Raw genomic sequence first — 17,232 nt, forward strand, 5'->3', positions numbered from 1 at the left:
TTTGGCTTTGTTAATATCGTTTCACTCATTTTTTTTTATGAGAATTTGCGTGATTAAATATTGTTGAGTGAGTCAAACAATAATTTTAAAGATTTGAAGTTTAGTTAAACTCTGGTAATTATTGTTTTTGTAATTCAGTAGTATACAATGGTCAGGAAAGTGGTTAAGTGCCTGACTTATCATTTGTATGACTACTGCGAAGCATTTAATCGCGAATACGAAATAAAATTTCTTGTCTGATCATTGTTTTGCCTATTCTACTGCGTAAGTAATTTCATATATATAATATATATTTCGATAAAATGGTATTAATTTACACAAATTGTTTTTATTATTTTTTTATATTTTTATAATATCTTTATACTTTTATAATTAAATTAAATTAATTTATTACTTCTGTTTACTTCTACTGTTTCATATTCACACAAATTTCATATCACATACGATGGATCTATTTGAAAAATAATTCGCATTAGAGGTGAGGAAGTTTTAAAGCATTTTCTAGATCAGATATTTTAAAATTTGAATTCCAATTTGATACTACTTTGACACGGGAGCAAATATCATTAAAAATTCATGATCTTTCCATTTATTTCTTTCGTCGGCCACATGGAAAATTTCAACAAGTTGTCGCCGATTTTATCAGGAAAAATTTATTTATATTACAGATTCGTTGGTAATACTGAGACGTATATTTTGAATATATATTTTTAATATTTAGTTTGATATAATTTGATAAATTAAATATATTCCTTAAATTGAATTCCAACTTATTTAATAAAAGCTTAAAAGGTTCTAATTACCGTTCACATATTTATTTTTGCATTTAAAAAACTTCTCAACATTGATTTTAATACCAAAAAATATTTTGATATTTTGGAAATTAAATAAATTTAATTACAAATGGTAGAAATATAGAATAAAATTATAAATAATAATTTAAGTTAGGTTTTCCTTATTATTTCTTTTTTCCCTCCAAACCAAGATTCGTAAAGTTTGATAAATTCTTAATTCTTTTACAAAAATTTACAAATGAAATGGCAATTGTAAAAAGAGAAGAATTATCAAATTTAAAATTATCAAATTTATTTCTCAATATTTACATATTGCCTTTATTATTTCCATACGAAAATCGAGATTTTATAAAATCTCGTGAAATTTAATATCAATTATTAAAAAATTTCGCAAGAAAATCCTTAAAAAAAAGAAAGAAAGAGAGAAAGAAAGAAATTATAACGAACAAAGTGAATCCTCCGATCGATACGACCAATGAGATTGCGGCGAAGGAAAACGATAAACAGAAACTTGACAAGCGAAGAGGCGCACAGATGCGGGTAACGATGCCGGAAATGGAGGAGGTTGATTGTTTACGGATCTTATTATCCACATTAGCTTTATTAGCCGATACGATACGGCTAGGAGTCGGAGGCGTCTTAGAATCTTGGCCTACGGGGACCAAGTTACGTGTATATACAACTACTGCCCGTTTATTCTGCCAACATAGTGGTTCCTAATCGCATTATCGTATTTTGCCCTCTATCGTTTCGCGGATATCTCTTCCCCGTAATCCATGTTTTCCGATCGACGATCGGGATTAAGATATTAACGCTGCTGAATTCCGATTTACGGTTATGACCATAGAATGGACAGGAGTCTTTGTTATATATCTGTGAAAAATCTGTGATCCGTTTCGTTCTTTCGATTTATTTTATTGTTCAACGTTATATATCGAAATATTGTTTATTGAATATATTTTCAAATAAATTTTCAAATAATAATAAAACTCAAAATAATTAGAAAATTTAAGGAAATTTAGATATAGAAATAGCAAGATATTTCAATTGTAGTAATTAAATGATTAATTATTGTATTAATTTAGGTAAGTTAAATCGTGATGTTTCTTTAACGGAACTTTTCTATAGGATATTCTGTTCCCTTTGTTACAGGTGTAAAGAACCAGGAAGGTACCTGACAGATCTTCCTCCAACAGCGGTGATAATTTGCTTTCATAACGAAGCCTGGTCGGTGTTGCTGAGGACGGTCCATTCCGTGCTGGACAGATCACCGGACCACCTTATACAGGAGATCATCCTGGTCGATGATTTCTCCGACATGCGTAAGTTTTTTCTCTCTCCAATAATTTCCTCTCTTTTCTTCTCTTTTCGAAACATATGACACGCCATCTGAAAAAATTCACACTCTTCCTCCTTTTGATCATTAAAATATACGTCCAAGCTCTATCTCTATCTCTATCTTTAAATTATTAAATTATTTTTTAAATTATTTTTAAATTATTCATTACTGAATGAAACTAGAAATAAGATTGAACGCGATCGACGCAAAATTCCACCACGTTCCAAAGAAAAAATCGCTAAGGAAAGAAATCGTTCTTATAAACGATCGGCCGAAAGAATCGAAGAGAAATTCTAAAGCCTGGCGCGAAGGTGGAGGAGAAAGACGCCTGATCTTACGCTATTCGATACGTGCCTCCATTCAATCCTCGCCGGTGATTCGTTATCGCGGTCAACGTACGTACACACAGCCCTTCGCGATGGATCGATTATACGCGATCCATCCAGCCATGGAACCCGTAAAAAACAACGATCGACGGGGGAAGGGGGTCAGCCTGGGTTGAATGGAGGAGGAGAAAAGCTCGACATCGACGTGTTGCGCGCGTGTATTCGGAAAATTCCCGACAGCTTGATGCATGCCAACGATCCCGAGACGTTGATATCTTTCCCCTCTTCGAGGGAGGGGGAAGAAGGGGAGGAACGGCGGGGATTGGAGGGGAAGGAATAAAAATTTGCCTGCGTCTGACACGAGGTTTCCGCCGACGAGGAAAACTTTGACGGAAGATCGATTGTCTCCTTCCTTGTCGTGTCATGAGCTTATTATCTCCCCTCTGCCCCGGCAGAAGTACGGTTTGACAGGATGAATCCGTGATTTTTATTGCGTTGGCTCTCTCTCTCTCTCTCTCTCTCTCTCTCTCTCTCTCTCTCTCTGTTTCTTTGTCTCTCGAGTTATAGACGGATCGACAAATACAATGGATTTTTTATGGGCGTAAAATATTTAGGGTAATACATGACAGGCGTGACATATCTGGTGTGTATTTCGATAGGGATAATAGATAAAATATGAATTAAGTGTTTGAAAATTTCACGAGTTTGTGAGGTTAGGTTAAATTAAGCGATCGTTCTTCGTTTCAATATAAATTGGACGGTTGAGAGGATTTTTAGATTGGGTTTTTATTTTATCAATATTAACGAGACGATGTGTCCTAATCTTGAAAATATTTTGGAGATGATATGTATTCTTTAAGAAACTTTGAAAATTGTATTGCAAATTGTGAAGAATTTACAAGTTGGATAAATTGGATGGTTGAAATGGATCGAATTACGATTGAAAATGTTTCAACGATTCTGTACCAGATGCTGTAATAAGATGAGAAGATTTGATTGATAATTATTGTTGGGGAATGATGGCGAAGTTTCGTTGATGGAATAAATATATAAGTTTGTTAACGAGTTATCGACGAGAATTGTATAATGCATTTTTCGTATAAAGATGAAATTCATGATGCAATAACTTGGTTAGAAGTTTGCCTGTTCTCGATAACTCGAGAGAAAAATATATTTTATATCTTATATTCTTCTTTTTAGGCATTCTTTTTCTAATAAAGAATTATTTTTTAATAATAAATATATTAACTAATATTTCCTTCGTTTAAAAGGAAAAATATCCTTCAAAAGAATATCCTTACGAAAACGAAAATCAAAAAATTTGCAAATACAATATTCCTCCCAAAAAACGAATCTTTGGTCTTCAAAAAAAAAAAAAAGAAAAAAAAATAACAGGATTCCTTTCTGTAGTTCGTTTAATAGTTCGTTGAAAGAGATAACCAGAAAACAAAGAGCAGTTTATCGCCAAAGGTGTTCGAATTAACGTGTCGCCGGATGGAAGGGACAGATAGCTAACCGTAGTCACGTGTAACAAAGGAGGAAGAGAGAAAGAGGGGAAAGGAAGGAGGGAGGAAGAAAATAAAAATCGGTGGTGGAAAAGCCGGCGAGATTAAGCCCGCTTGACAGCAGGTTAGCGAAGGCGCAACGTGTTGTAAACGATATAGAAACCAGAGCAAGCAAGCTCGTGCAATCCACCTTAAAAGCTCGAGATAAGCTTCCGTGGCAACCGGAAGTCGAGCTCATAAACATAGTTAGCCCGTGCGCCATGGATAGCAGATGGTGTGCCCCGTTTCAAACAGATTGTTTTATCATGAGACAGAGACAGGAAACAATAAGCATCTCTTTTTATTTTCGCGTTCTTTTTTTTCCTTCTTTTTCCTTCTTTTTCTATCTGTCGGTAACAAAGATGGAAACAATAATAAAGTGGTTTGTAACAAAGATTTGTAATAAAGATTTAATTAATAGTAATAAGGAAAACGTCTTCTCTTTGTAATTACGAGATTATTACAACGTAGTGGAAGGAAGGAAAATAATTTGATATTTCTGCAGCTTTTGATGAGGGAACTAAACTAAATAAATTTGTAACGTGATGAAGATATCGTGGTTATAGATGATTGCAGGAAGAAAAAGTAAATAAAATTATTATATATTATATATTTAAAAAATATTGAAAAATTAATATTTTTTTTTTATGAAAAAATTTTTAAATTTTTAAAGGATTATTATAGAATAAAAAAATACAAGTGTATTTTTATTCTTTAGTTTTCCGGACAGATTTTCAGCTATTTAATTTCCATTTGTGAAATGCGAATCGCGTTCAATTCAATTTCAAATGAAATGCACGATTCTATTTCAAATTTCTCGTTTTTTAATAAATTTTTGTTTGTCGATTGTAATTATTTAAATATAATTTGTGCTTGAAAACGATTTCGATATTAGAGATATTGAAGATTTGTTTTAAAATAATCTCGATCATTACAACTGTACGGGAATGATCCTTGAAATCCCTGTATATTATCTGCAGTTAAACTATCCGAACTCAATAAGTGAAGGCTTAGAGAGAACGTTCTCTCACAGAGGTATTTTAACGTAAAGTAAATCACGAATGTCTACTAATTGCTATCCCCAATGGAACACTTTGACTATAACTCATCTGATATCGTAAATCCAAATTTTATGTACAATTATGTTGGATATAAAGTTATATCGCGCACCGTTCCGAGTTATATCCTTTAAAATTAGTCAATAAAATACTAAAATTGTAAAATATAATAAGAATAATTTTTAAAACTCGTTTTCATTATTTTCTAACTTTTCAATTCGATGAATTAAATAAATTTATAACATAAGAAACAAAATAAAATTATATCTCAGATTTTACACTTTAAATAATTTCAAAATAGCAAAACGATACAAAATATTTAATATGTGAAAAATGATTTTAGAGGTTAAAACGAATACAAAAATCGGTATACAAAAATATCCATTGAAATTTATTTATTAAGTTATAAGCAATTGAAATTTGCATTGGATAAAGCGAAACACAGATAGAACGAGATAGCTTTATCCGTGTTACATCATTCCGCCGCAGCGTGGCGCTCCATGTCGTAGCGAAAATTTCAATTGCTCGTAACTTGGTAAATAAGCCTCGATCGATATTTATGTATACCAACTTTTACATTCATTGTAGCCTCTAGAATTGATCCTTCAAATATTAATCCCACGATTTAATTAATTTAATTAATTACTAAACACTGCTCTGTACAATAATTTAAATAAAATTTCCAATCGAAACATTCTTCGCTCAATCGATCGAATTAAAAATTTCCAACAGCGCATCTCCAGCGTCAATTGGAGGACTACATGATGAACTACCCGAAAGTGCAGATTATTAGGGCGCAAAAACGGGAAGGTCTTATCAGAGCTCGTTTACTGGGCGCTGCAGCCGCGAAGGCCCCTGTCCTCACATATTTGGACAGCCATTGCGAGTGCACCGAGGGTTGGCTCGAGCCCCTTCTCGATCGGATCGCTCGTAATCCAACGACAGTCGTTTGCCCCGTGATCGATGTGATCGACGATACAACGCTGGAATATCATTGGAGAGATTCCGGCGGTGTGAACGTGGGTGGATTCGATTGGAATCTGCAGGTAAGCGAAATTCCTTTCGATGTTATTTCGTGGATGTCGTTGCCGAGTGATGACAATTGCCAATGATTTCATCGCGAGTAAAATGTGAATAATTTATTTGCTGGAATTTGAACGATTGCACTTTGAAGAGATCGAGATCGGCTCGAGTTCTCCTGATTTCGGAAGAATTATTTTAAAACAATATTTCATTGTAAAAAAATACGTAAGAATATAATTGGATGATAATCTTGAAAATCGTGTATAAGCTATCGATGGAAAGATTTTAAATTTTTAGAAATAATTTTAAATTTATAATTTTTAAGTCATTCTTAAAATAATGTGCGCACTAAAAATATATTATAAGACGCACACGATGTTATAAAATGATATAGGGAAGAAACAATTGAAAGAAATATTTGCTATACTATAACACTAAGTGAAACTGGAAGTGGCGAGTTTTAAGTGGTCATAGTACGCGTATGGTCAGACATGTATAATACATTTCTCCAAGCTCTTTTCTTTTCACATGTTTCAAAGATAACTTTTTCATTTTACTTAATGAAAAATATTTTGTGTGTTAAATTTACGATAAAATTTATTATAAAACGAAAAATAATATAAAATAAATTAAATTTTTTTCCTTAGAAAGGAAAAACCAAAAAATTATTATAATTGAAATTTGAAAAAATTCATACATTTCAATTCATCCACGATTTGATAAAATCTGCAAATAAATTTGTGAATAAAATAAATAAAACATCAAATCGTTTACAACAACTTCATCTCTCGTTTAAAATTAACCATCTTCTCAAGATATTCAAAACATTTCGAAACTATTTGTTTCCACCAATTTTTTACAATTTCTCTTCATCAATTTGTCCGATTTCCGAGATTCCTTGTTGATTTCTGTATCAGTTCAATTGGCACGCTGTTCCGGAGAGGGAGAAGAAAAGGCACAAGAATCCAGCGGAGCCTGTGTGGTCACCAACGATGGCTGGAGGCCTTTTCTCGATAGATCGAGCTTTCTTTGAACGTCTCGGCACGTACGACAGCGGGTTTGATATTTGGGGTGGCGAAAATCTCGAGCTCTCCTTCAAAACGTGGATGTGCGGAGGTACGTATTACACCAATTGTAAAAGATTTGTCCCAGAAGAATTTATCCTAGAAAATTGATAGAAAGCGAATAAGAACTATATCGAATCCCATACCCTAATAATAATTCTACCATTCTATCATTCTAACTCATTTACAAACTCGAAAGAATTCAATAAATTTTTGAAACGCTTTCAGACTGACCTTCCTTATTCCTCCTTTTTTCCTCGAATTTCTCTCACGCGATAATCAACAAAAAATCCTTCCCTTGTCTAATCCACCTAATCCAGTCGGATCCTTATCAAAATCCAATCTCTCCACGATCTCTCGCAATCACGATCTTCATCCTTTCATCCTAATTTTTCCACACGAATTCCGCAGGAAAAAAATCCCTTAGGAAGAAACTCAAATCCTGACCTTTGCAACCCCTCTTTGCGACGAAATAAACACAATTTCTCCCATCCCCCTTCCCGTCCGCAATCAGCCGTTTCCGCGGCTGAACGAGACTCGAACCGGTTGTGTTTTTGTTCCAGGCACCCTGGAAATCGTGCCCTGCTCACACGTGGGACACATCTTCCGGAAACGGTCGCCGTACAAGTGGCGGAGCGGCGTGAACGTGCTCAAGAGGAACAGCATAAGATTGAGCGAGGTGTGGCTGGACGAGTATGCCAAGTACTACTACCAGAGGATAGGTCACGACAAGGTAAGCCATCCAGACTTCTCCCTTTTGACCTTTCTTACACCTTTCTATCTCGATCACGCTCTTGTTCCCCGGAATTGATTAAGGGCGCGGCGTGTCTCGAGACAAGTATGAAAATACTAACGAAGAGGGTAAGGGATATGATATTTAAGTGATATTTTTAAGAAATAGATTGATTTTATTTTTTGTGTGTGCGAATGGAAAAATTTTATTATTGGTCAAAAGTGATATAAATTTTTTTTGGCGTAGATAGTTTTTGAGAAAGAAAGAAGAGAGAGTATGGAGAAGATTTTATAGAGTATAGAATATAGAATTGAATAAATTATTATTTATATTATTAAAAAGAAAATAAAGAAAGAAAAGAAAATTGATAGTTTAGTGTAAAATAGAGTAGAATCTTTTTTCATTGTTTAAATAAATTCATCATAGGATAAATTTTATAATTTTATAAGAATGGAATACGCTTGAAAAAAATGGTAACAAAATAAAAGTTTACGAGAAAGATTTTCTTGATATTCCATCTGTATGTCAAGATATAATTCGCAAATTGCGCACGTATAAAGATTATAAACTGTTTTGAATAGAGTCTACATACGTTGGGAAACCTATCTTTCCATTTGCGTATGATTTTATTGGCCTCGTCAGGGGCACATGTTGACCGAAATAGTCGCCATAAGGGTTGACGATAATAGAGAGAGCCATAGACCGAGGACTCGTCGTAAAAACCAGCCTATAAACGCGTGGAGCACTCTTAAAGATCACTCTTGTATTCCCCTGGAAGGTATTTCCTTCATTCTCTATCCTTCATCCTATCATCTTGTCCCCTCGAAACGAGATCGAGTGTGTCGAAAGATGAGATAAAAATTATTCAACGAGGATTAATTTTTTTCGTTCAAATTTTGTTCGATGAAACATTTTGCAAATTTTTTTATTTAATCTATCGAATTATCGTTGAAAAATGATTTCGAACCATCTTATTTTATTTTGAAAATAATGATTGTTGAATAATTGTAATTCATTATAGGTCGTAGAATTATAGTAATTATAACTAATAATTATAAAAGAAGCGAAAGCAACAAATAATGAATTATTGCGAAAAAGATAAAATGAAAAGTAGCTTACTACTTTTTACATCTGTTGATTTGTAGCAATATTTTATACAGTAGTAGTATGATATGGATGTGAGTACAATATGACACATGTTATATTATGAAATATAAGAATTTAATTTAGAGATTAATTTGAAAGTTGTTAAACTCATTTACAGAAGATGTGTTAATAATATTCGTAATAAAAAAATGAGACTTTATTGATTATGAACTGACACGTGTTCAAAATTTGAAGAGATTTTTTTTATTTTAGAATGCAATTCAACAATTTACTCGAGCGTTGCTGAAAATTGTTTTACATTTTATCGAAAACGTTTTATCAGTCGAGCACCGTTTTGACACAATACGTGCTTGAATTTTCCATTTTCTATACTCCTTGACACGTTGCAAAATGCATAGAACTATGAATGTGAAATAAAAATAAAAAGAAACAATAAGATTTTTGGAAAGCAACTCTAAAATATTAATATTAAAAAAATTCAAATTTCATGTTTATTATGTATATTTTTCTAAAAATACTTAATTAATTATATATATAAGATATATATATATATATATATATATATATATATATATATATAAGATATATATATATAAAAAGATACTCTTTTATTGTTATTTTCTGTAAGATATTAATTTTTAAGTAGAACAAGTCTGCCATTTCTGATTCAATCTCTTATACTCCTTTAAAGTTCACTGCAAATTAATTTAAAATACAAAATAAATTTAAAATTATCATACTATATACATGTGTATAATACATTATAAATATTGTAACGAAAGCAATATTATTTTAATAAATAAACAAGTAAATATTAAATAACGCGATAAATACATATAATCATATATTTCTATTTTATTAACATTCGAAATTAATTTTCTCAAAAGCTGTACACACATTTGCACAGATTTAACATCTATTTACAAAACCTCACAATCGAACAATTTAATAACACCAGTTATCCAATTTAATTTTATCGTGTCAAAATAAAATCATTCTTTTACCTTTTATCTTTAACTTCGTCGTTCAAATTACATCCTACCAAACGAAAAACAAGACAAAAATTACCGAGTACACCCTAAATATTTTCTATTTTTGGATAGTAGAAAAGAAAGCTTGCCCAAAGTCCAAACAGGTTCCACGAGCGTCCATGAATCCTACCCTCGCGCGAGTATTGCCATTATTCCGCTCTAGGAGGCTTTAAACTCCGGCCCATAAAAGATTCCCCTGCATTTCTCTTCTTTATTTCCTCCACGCTCTTACTCCTCGCCTCCCTTCTTTTTTACGATTATACCCCTCATCCTCTGCCATCCTTTAAATCCCTGCCTCCAGGAAACGATCCCTTTCCACCCGGTTGCGCAGGTCTGGTTTCCTTCCTTCCTTCGCTCGTCAGGCAAAATTTCCGGGCTTATGATTCGCAATTTTCGCAGGGCAAATACGGGGACGTATCGGAGAGAAAGGCGCTGAGGAAGAGGCTCGGCTGCAAATCGTTCAAGTGGTACCTGGACAACGTCTATCCGGAGCTGTTCATACCTGGCGAGGCGGTGGCTTCCGGCGAGGTAAGGATTCACCCCCTCCTTCCTCCTGTCTTCGTCTTTATTTTCTTTTCCAGGAGATCGAGGCGATCGGGATCAACGGGAATGGAGGCGTTCGTTCCTTCAACCTCTTCGGTACGTGCCTCGACTATACGAACACGTGTGTACGCCACGTGTACTCGTATTGTCGAATCGAGTATGGCCGATCGTTTGGTATATATGGCTGACATATTTATTTTGCGTACGTCGATTATAGCGTGTGATCGATATACATTGCGGATTGGGTACTAAGTTTGGATTTGTAGTTTGTGGTGCTTATGCGGTCAAGGATTGATGGTTTGATTATTGACTATAGTCGGTGGCATTTATTTGGAAATCCTGGAAAAAGGATTGATCACGTCAATGATAATAAATAAATCTAATAATTGGTTAGCGTGGTTTCTAGAATTCGATGTAAATTATAGTAAAAAAAAAAAGGATTATTCATGTGTACAGAGTTTGGTATCAAACAATTGATGAAACGATTACAATCTGTGTATTTATTCGTATAATAGATTTGACATCGGGTATAGTCAACAACCGCCATATTTGTTTCTACGCTCGAGTGTAGATTTTAGTCGACGCAAATGTCGCATGAATTAATATCATCGAGCATCACTTATAATCGACAGCTTATGATTGTCAATAATCGATGATTTCGAAATATCGTTCGTGTACCATATTGTTCTTGCTCGTTGTATAACATTCCATAACGAACGATGGCCATACCGAAGAGGTTAGTACAGGAATTACGATTGTCATTTTGATATACACGAGGATGTCAAGATACTTGGAGGCTCCACTATTTTCGTGGAAAGAATAGTCAAAAGATGAATGGACAGGGAAAGAAAGCTCCCTTTTCATCCTTCCTCTAAGACCTTTCCACGTTTTCTTTTCCGAGAGACACGAAGACACGATTTTTAGACGTACGAACATCCTTTTGCTTGGGAGAGACATATATAAGTGTCGAGTGTTGCGAGATTGTTCTTTCAAAATCCTTTCAAATATTTGTCATTCGAAATTTCTTGTAAGAATTTATTTTTTGAATATTTGAAATTATCATAGTAATCTAGGAATATTTTCGCGCGAAAGAGAGGTTATGTAACATTTTTAAGACAATATTTCTCTAAAGGATTTTTCAATTTAATAGTAAACTTCTCCATCAAATTCATCATCAATTTACGAAAATAATATTTATTTTCATTAAATTAATCAAAATATATCTTACAATCCTTAAAAAGATACACATATATGTTTCCATTCCTTGTCTATCTCCATGACAAAAAATATACAATATACAATAAAAATTTAGAAAACCCAAAACAATATCTCTACGCTTTGACTAATCGAAAAAAATCTTGATTCAATTAAAAAAACCGCACATATCATTTTTTTCGTGATATCTGCATAACATGGAAGAACACGACACGAAATTACTTATATTTCTCATTAGTCTCGCGTGATACGGAAATATGGGCTGGCTGTGTCCACCCAGATAGGCAAAGTTCGATTGTCGGTGGCAATGATTGATGTCGACGAGGTTGCGACATGGAAAACAATGCGCGCGATCGAGAAACAATGCGGGCGGTGGTCGGAGGCAATCTCAATCGGGTCGCGCGGCCGACATCCGATCGGAAATCGATTCGTCTCGATCGGCTTGTTGAATTCTTGGCTCGCGGGCGGGCGAAAATCGGCAGCCGCCGGATACGAAACGCGGGCAAACGGCGAAATCGAACTCGTCGCTCCGGGCGAAGACGTTTCAAACGGGGCTTAAAGGGGATTCCCCCGTATTGCCAACCGATTTCCCATTTCCGATTTCGCAATTAAAGTCTCCTTTGACGGCTTATAACTCGCGGCTGTTTTTCCTTCTCTGCCGCGTTCTCCCGCGTTTATGCTCCCCTTTTAATTGATAAACGGTGTTGCGGATATTATTACATTCGCGTGGATTGCTTTCCCTTTTCGTTTGTTACGTGAACGATATGCATTCCGTTTGACGATTCGATCGGATCGATGAATCTTCCCGTTTCAAAATCAGCAAAATCTGTTTTCTAATCTTATTTAAGTTATGTTGCAGAATAATTTGTATAATATATTTATGAAACTTGTCAACGAGTAAAAATGTATTTAAAATTTGTCTATGGTTTGAAAAAACATTGTATCATTATCAATAGTGTAAGAAAATTAACAAGGCGCATATGTACACACGTATAGACGAGATATTCGATAAATAATAATAACAAGGTATCCGATCGGACGTATCGAATTCTCTGCAAAGCGTAGTATCAATTTCATTAATATCCACTTCGGTTGCACATTACACCAACGAACGATATCCTAAAACGAAACAGAGGGGCGGAAGGAGGGAGGAAGGAAATTCGTACGTACGATAAATATCAACAATGGAAAATCGATGGATCTCGTCGTGAGGGATGGAAATCACGGAAATCACGATGTGCACGATCCGTGATTTCGTTCTCCCCCGATTGACAGTGCATTAATTTCGTGCGCAGGGAGGAGGGGATGGAAGAGGAGAAGGAGAGGAAGAGGGAGAGGCGATCAATCACGTCTCGATTTATTTCCGTCGTGTTGCGAGGCCCGTCTCCTGGCCCTCTGTTTCCCTTCGCATTCGTAATTGCGAAATGATTGTCGGGCTTGTCGCCGATAATCTCGTGGCACGCTTCTCCTACGGGTCATTACGGTTCTCTCGACTCGCGCGCCACCCCACCGCCATTTGATCGATGCGTTTCCACCCCGCAACCTCCTCCTGTCGAACCGCGAGTGGATCTCGCGGATCTCGTCATTCCCTGGATTGGTGACCCCGATACGATGCGTCATGTTTCGAGAGAGTGGAGAGATATGAGACAGCTTCTTTCGCTCGAACGAATCGAGAAAAAGTTGTAGTTTTCGGCGATTGGGAAGAAAGGACACAAATCGTTGAAAGGCGAGATCTTCGCTGAAACGTTGTTATTCATTTGCATGTAGGGTTTCTTTGGGGGCAACTTTTTTTGTGAAAACGCGTGTGGAAGACGTATGAGAAGGGGTTCTTTTTTTTTTTTTTTTTAAGAAGAAAGCTTGAGAAAATTATTAATAAAATTCATAGCGCTGATTAATAATTTATCCACGTGATTATAATATGTATGTATTATGTAGATGATATGTGTTTTTGCATTTTTCTAATTACTTTTAATAGCATTAGCTTAGGAAAAGATGGGGAAAGTTTGCACGTAGAGTTAGGACGCGGGGAATTCGGTTAATAACGATTATTATCGGATTAATCTGCATAAATTTCGCAAACTCACACGGTACTTTGCGCTTAAGAGTAAAATAGCAAGGTAAAATAGAGTTGATATATGATTATCCATTTGCAACGATGATAATATAATGTAATAATGATAATACTCGTTTTGTTTAATCTCGGTTGCTATGGCTGCTGCATTTGTGCAGAAATAAAAACAGAGAGCAGTGAACCGAATATAGGAGTCACTTTCGAATTAATTTTAAAAGAGGATTGATTGAATTTTTAATTTTTGAATATTTAGATCGAGTAAAAATATTTTTAGATCTGATTTTTAGATCACAGAAAGATGAGGGAATTATTCCTTTACGAATTTTAGAAATTCGATTTCAAATTTTTTTTTATATTCTCACCAAATTATATTCTCGAAAGAAATGAGAAACGAGAATTAATTATTCCTTTGAATCATCAAACTAATCTCAACTACATCATGCGTAAATATTGATCGATGAAAAGTCATCTCTCATAATCCTTCGCGAAACTTCTATTCCTTCTCTATGTGTAGGTTCTTGAATTCGCTGGAGTATCACATCTTACAGCGTATTAAATACCTTCCACTATTTCCACGTGAATCACATTGTCACGCAACTTGGATATTGCTTTGCTTTGTTCCTTGTTTTCCTTCAAGTTCTCGATTTTATCGTGAACGAAAAGGAAACTTTTAAGTCAGAAATTTTCCTGAAACGAACAATTTCAAATAATTATTTTCGGCTTAAGTAAGTAGGAACTGGTTAGTCACACGACGTTTCAATTTTAGCGAGTGAATCGTGCGTCCAGACTCGTGAAACTTAAAAACTCATTTTGAAAGTGAACGCGGAAAATGAAACGGGTCTGAAATAATGTTTTCCTGGAAGTTGAAGGCTGTTCAGAAGTTTCTCGAGTCAAGGCTTTGTGCCCTCGTTTCGTGATATCAAACTTCTACGCCTTCAGGATTCGTAAATGCATCTTTATATCTTATCATTAGGGATACAATATTTTGACGCGCGAATATTTCAAAAATTTAAAATTTTTCCACGTAACGAAAATTTTCCATTATCTTCAAAATATTTTCAAAAATTCAATCAGAGGAATTTTTCATTTAAAGAAAAATCTGCAACGATTTTATCATATCGTGCCTCCACGATATTGTTTCATCGCTTATGATCGATCATCACGTTCCTCGAGAAAAGATAGCTTAATCTTTCATAATTTGCAAGAGCTTCCTCACAAAAACCGACAAGGCAAAAGTACATCGTTCCCTTCGTGTCACGTTTCCACTCAAATATGATCGAGTGGAAATTAATTTTTAAAACAGAATCTTTAAACCTCTTCCCCACGCCAAGATATTCCATTTTCCTTTTGTTTCCCCTTCGACCAAGAATATTCTCATAGAAAGATGAAAAATACTTCTTGAACGATTTTATATCAATGAAACGACGATTAAAAGTTCTCTCGTTCGACCGAAAATCTTTCGATATCAAAAGAACTCAAAAAAAGAAAAAAACAAAAGAAACAAAAAAAAAAAGAAAAAGAAAGAAATTAAACACGTCTGCGACCCCTTTTATCGGGTCTCGCCGACTGGAATCGGAAAAGAATCAAGCGGAGATCGTGCCGTGGAAATCGCATCGATCAACCGGTTCCCACCCTCGCGAATATCCTTCTCCATTGCACTCGAGCCCCCCTTCCCCCTCCTATTCAAACCGGAACGGAATGCGTTTTGCCATATTTTTTCCCGTCACGGCACCCTGGCGGGGAAACTCTTGGCTGGTAAATAGTGGGGAAAGAGCGCGTTGGAAAAAGTAGGAACGCGTGAGAAAGGATGGGCGGACATTTTCGCGAAGAAACATTTTCACGTGGGCTGAGCTTCTGGTATGCGATCCACGCCACATGCGAAATAACAATTTCTGTCTCAGAGGCATTGTGGCTCGAGACTGCAAGTCTGGAAGTCGCTATTTCTCTTTCCGGCATCCATCGATCATTTCTTTTGCTATTGACTTTTTTTATTGCTATTATTGTTATTATTATTGTTATTATTTCTGTTATCGCGGCGTGTTAAATCAGGATTGGGATCGGGGGGGTTGTTGGATTGAGAAACGAGGAGATGAGTGGATTTATGGCTCCAGCGCGACTCTTGCATGCGAATAATTTTTTTCGGGTGAAAAATCTGTGCTCGCGGGAAAAGTGTGATGGATGTCGGGGGAGGGAAGGGGTGGGTATTCGATGAAATAGCACGCGGGAAGGGAGTGAATGTTTCGCTTGGTGTGAAGTGTTTCCAATAGATTTTTCTCCCCCCCTCGTTAATGGATGGTTCCTAATGAAGAATGATCGGTTAATGGTTTTTCCCTTTCTAATTCAATGTTATTACGATTTATAAAATTAGATTTATAATTTTAAAAATTCATCGTTTATTACGTTACAGTGGATTCGTGGATACGTAACCTCGATTCTCGCAACACTCGATCAATTACATATATATGACACACGTATATATTGTACAAATAACATTACGAAAGAGAAAAGAATTTTATCAGTCACGCGATAAGTCGAGATCATTCAAAGCCTGTCTACCAAATTATTTATCTTCCAATCAACTCTCGTTTCAATCCACCATCCAATTCTCAGAACAAACTCCTCGACTAACCTTCGAAAATCGTCCCACTCTATAAATCAGTCATCTCTCCCCCTTTCATCCCCCGTCGAAAAAATTAGTTCCACGAAGCTCGGGAGCCTCCGAGCCTCTCTAATAAAGCTCGGCACGAAGATGGAGACTCGGATGCAAGTTCCGGAATTTCATCGAAGCCGGCCGAACGTCGACGATAAATCAGTAGTTTTTATTCCAGCCGTACGCCGCCACCAACGTGGAGGGTGGTTGGAGGGGGATGAAGATGCCCAGTGTTGAAACTGCAACGACCACAGAATTCTTGCATGCAGCGAAATCAAGACTGCTGACCGTGCTTCTATGACCGAATGCACCCGCTGCATGAAAACGCGTGTACACACATTGGTGCACGTGGCCTTCGAAGTCTATCGAGACCACGTGTCCGTGTGAATTCCTCTCTGTCCTCCTTACTCGAAATATTCTATTCTCGCCGTTTTCTTCTACTTTTTTCTTTTTTTTTTTTTTTTTATTTCTCAAAATATATCGAAATCTAAATTATCTTTTATATTTGTAAGTTTAAGAGCGAGAAGATATTTAAGGGATGATAGAATTTTAAGTTTATTTTAATTTTCACGCGCGTTTCGAAACGTTAGAATGAAATATTTTAATTAATGTAAGGGGAGCAGAGATTGTAGGCAGAGATCGTAAATTGCCGAGGAATCAGATTATTTAGTCGCGATTTATATAAGTCTTGTATGACGACATTGAACGTTGTTGGATTGATTTTTACGTTTCAA

At 35.5% G+C, this 17,232-nt stretch overlaps 1 protein-coding gene across 12 annotated transcripts in view; it reads left to right on the forward strand.

The window, feature by feature from the left end:
* Window positions 1-17,232, forward strand: part of LOC108004003 (putative polypeptide N-acetylgalactosaminyltransferase 9) — a 326,811-nt gene that overhangs the window by 298,494 nt on the left and 11,085 nt on the right. For 10 of the 12 annotated variants that reach the window (XM_017066613.3, XM_062084085.1, XM_062084086.1 and 7 more), the window contains 5 exons: window positions 1,947-2,116; window positions 5,794-6,107; window positions 7,002-7,200; window positions 7,712-7,881; window positions 10,419-10,547. In XM_017066613.3, the coding sequence (XP_016922102.1) occupies window positions 1,947-2,116; window positions 5,794-6,107; window positions 7,002-7,200; window positions 7,712-7,881; window positions 10,419-10,547 (982 nt within the window). Of the gene's footprint in view, window positions 1-1,946; window positions 2,117-5,793; window positions 6,108-7,001; window positions 7,201-7,711; window positions 7,882-10,418; window positions 15,376-17,232 lie in introns of those variants that run through there. The other 2 variants (XM_062084087.1, XM_062084088.1) reach the window with 1 other exon arrangement.

Source organism: Apis cerana, linkage group LG13 (genome assembly GCF_029169275.1).
Source record: "Apis cerana isolate GH-2021 linkage group LG13, AcerK_1.0, whole genome shotgun sequence".
NCBI lineage: Eukaryota > Metazoa > Arthropoda > Insecta > Hymenoptera > Apidae > Apis > Apis cerana.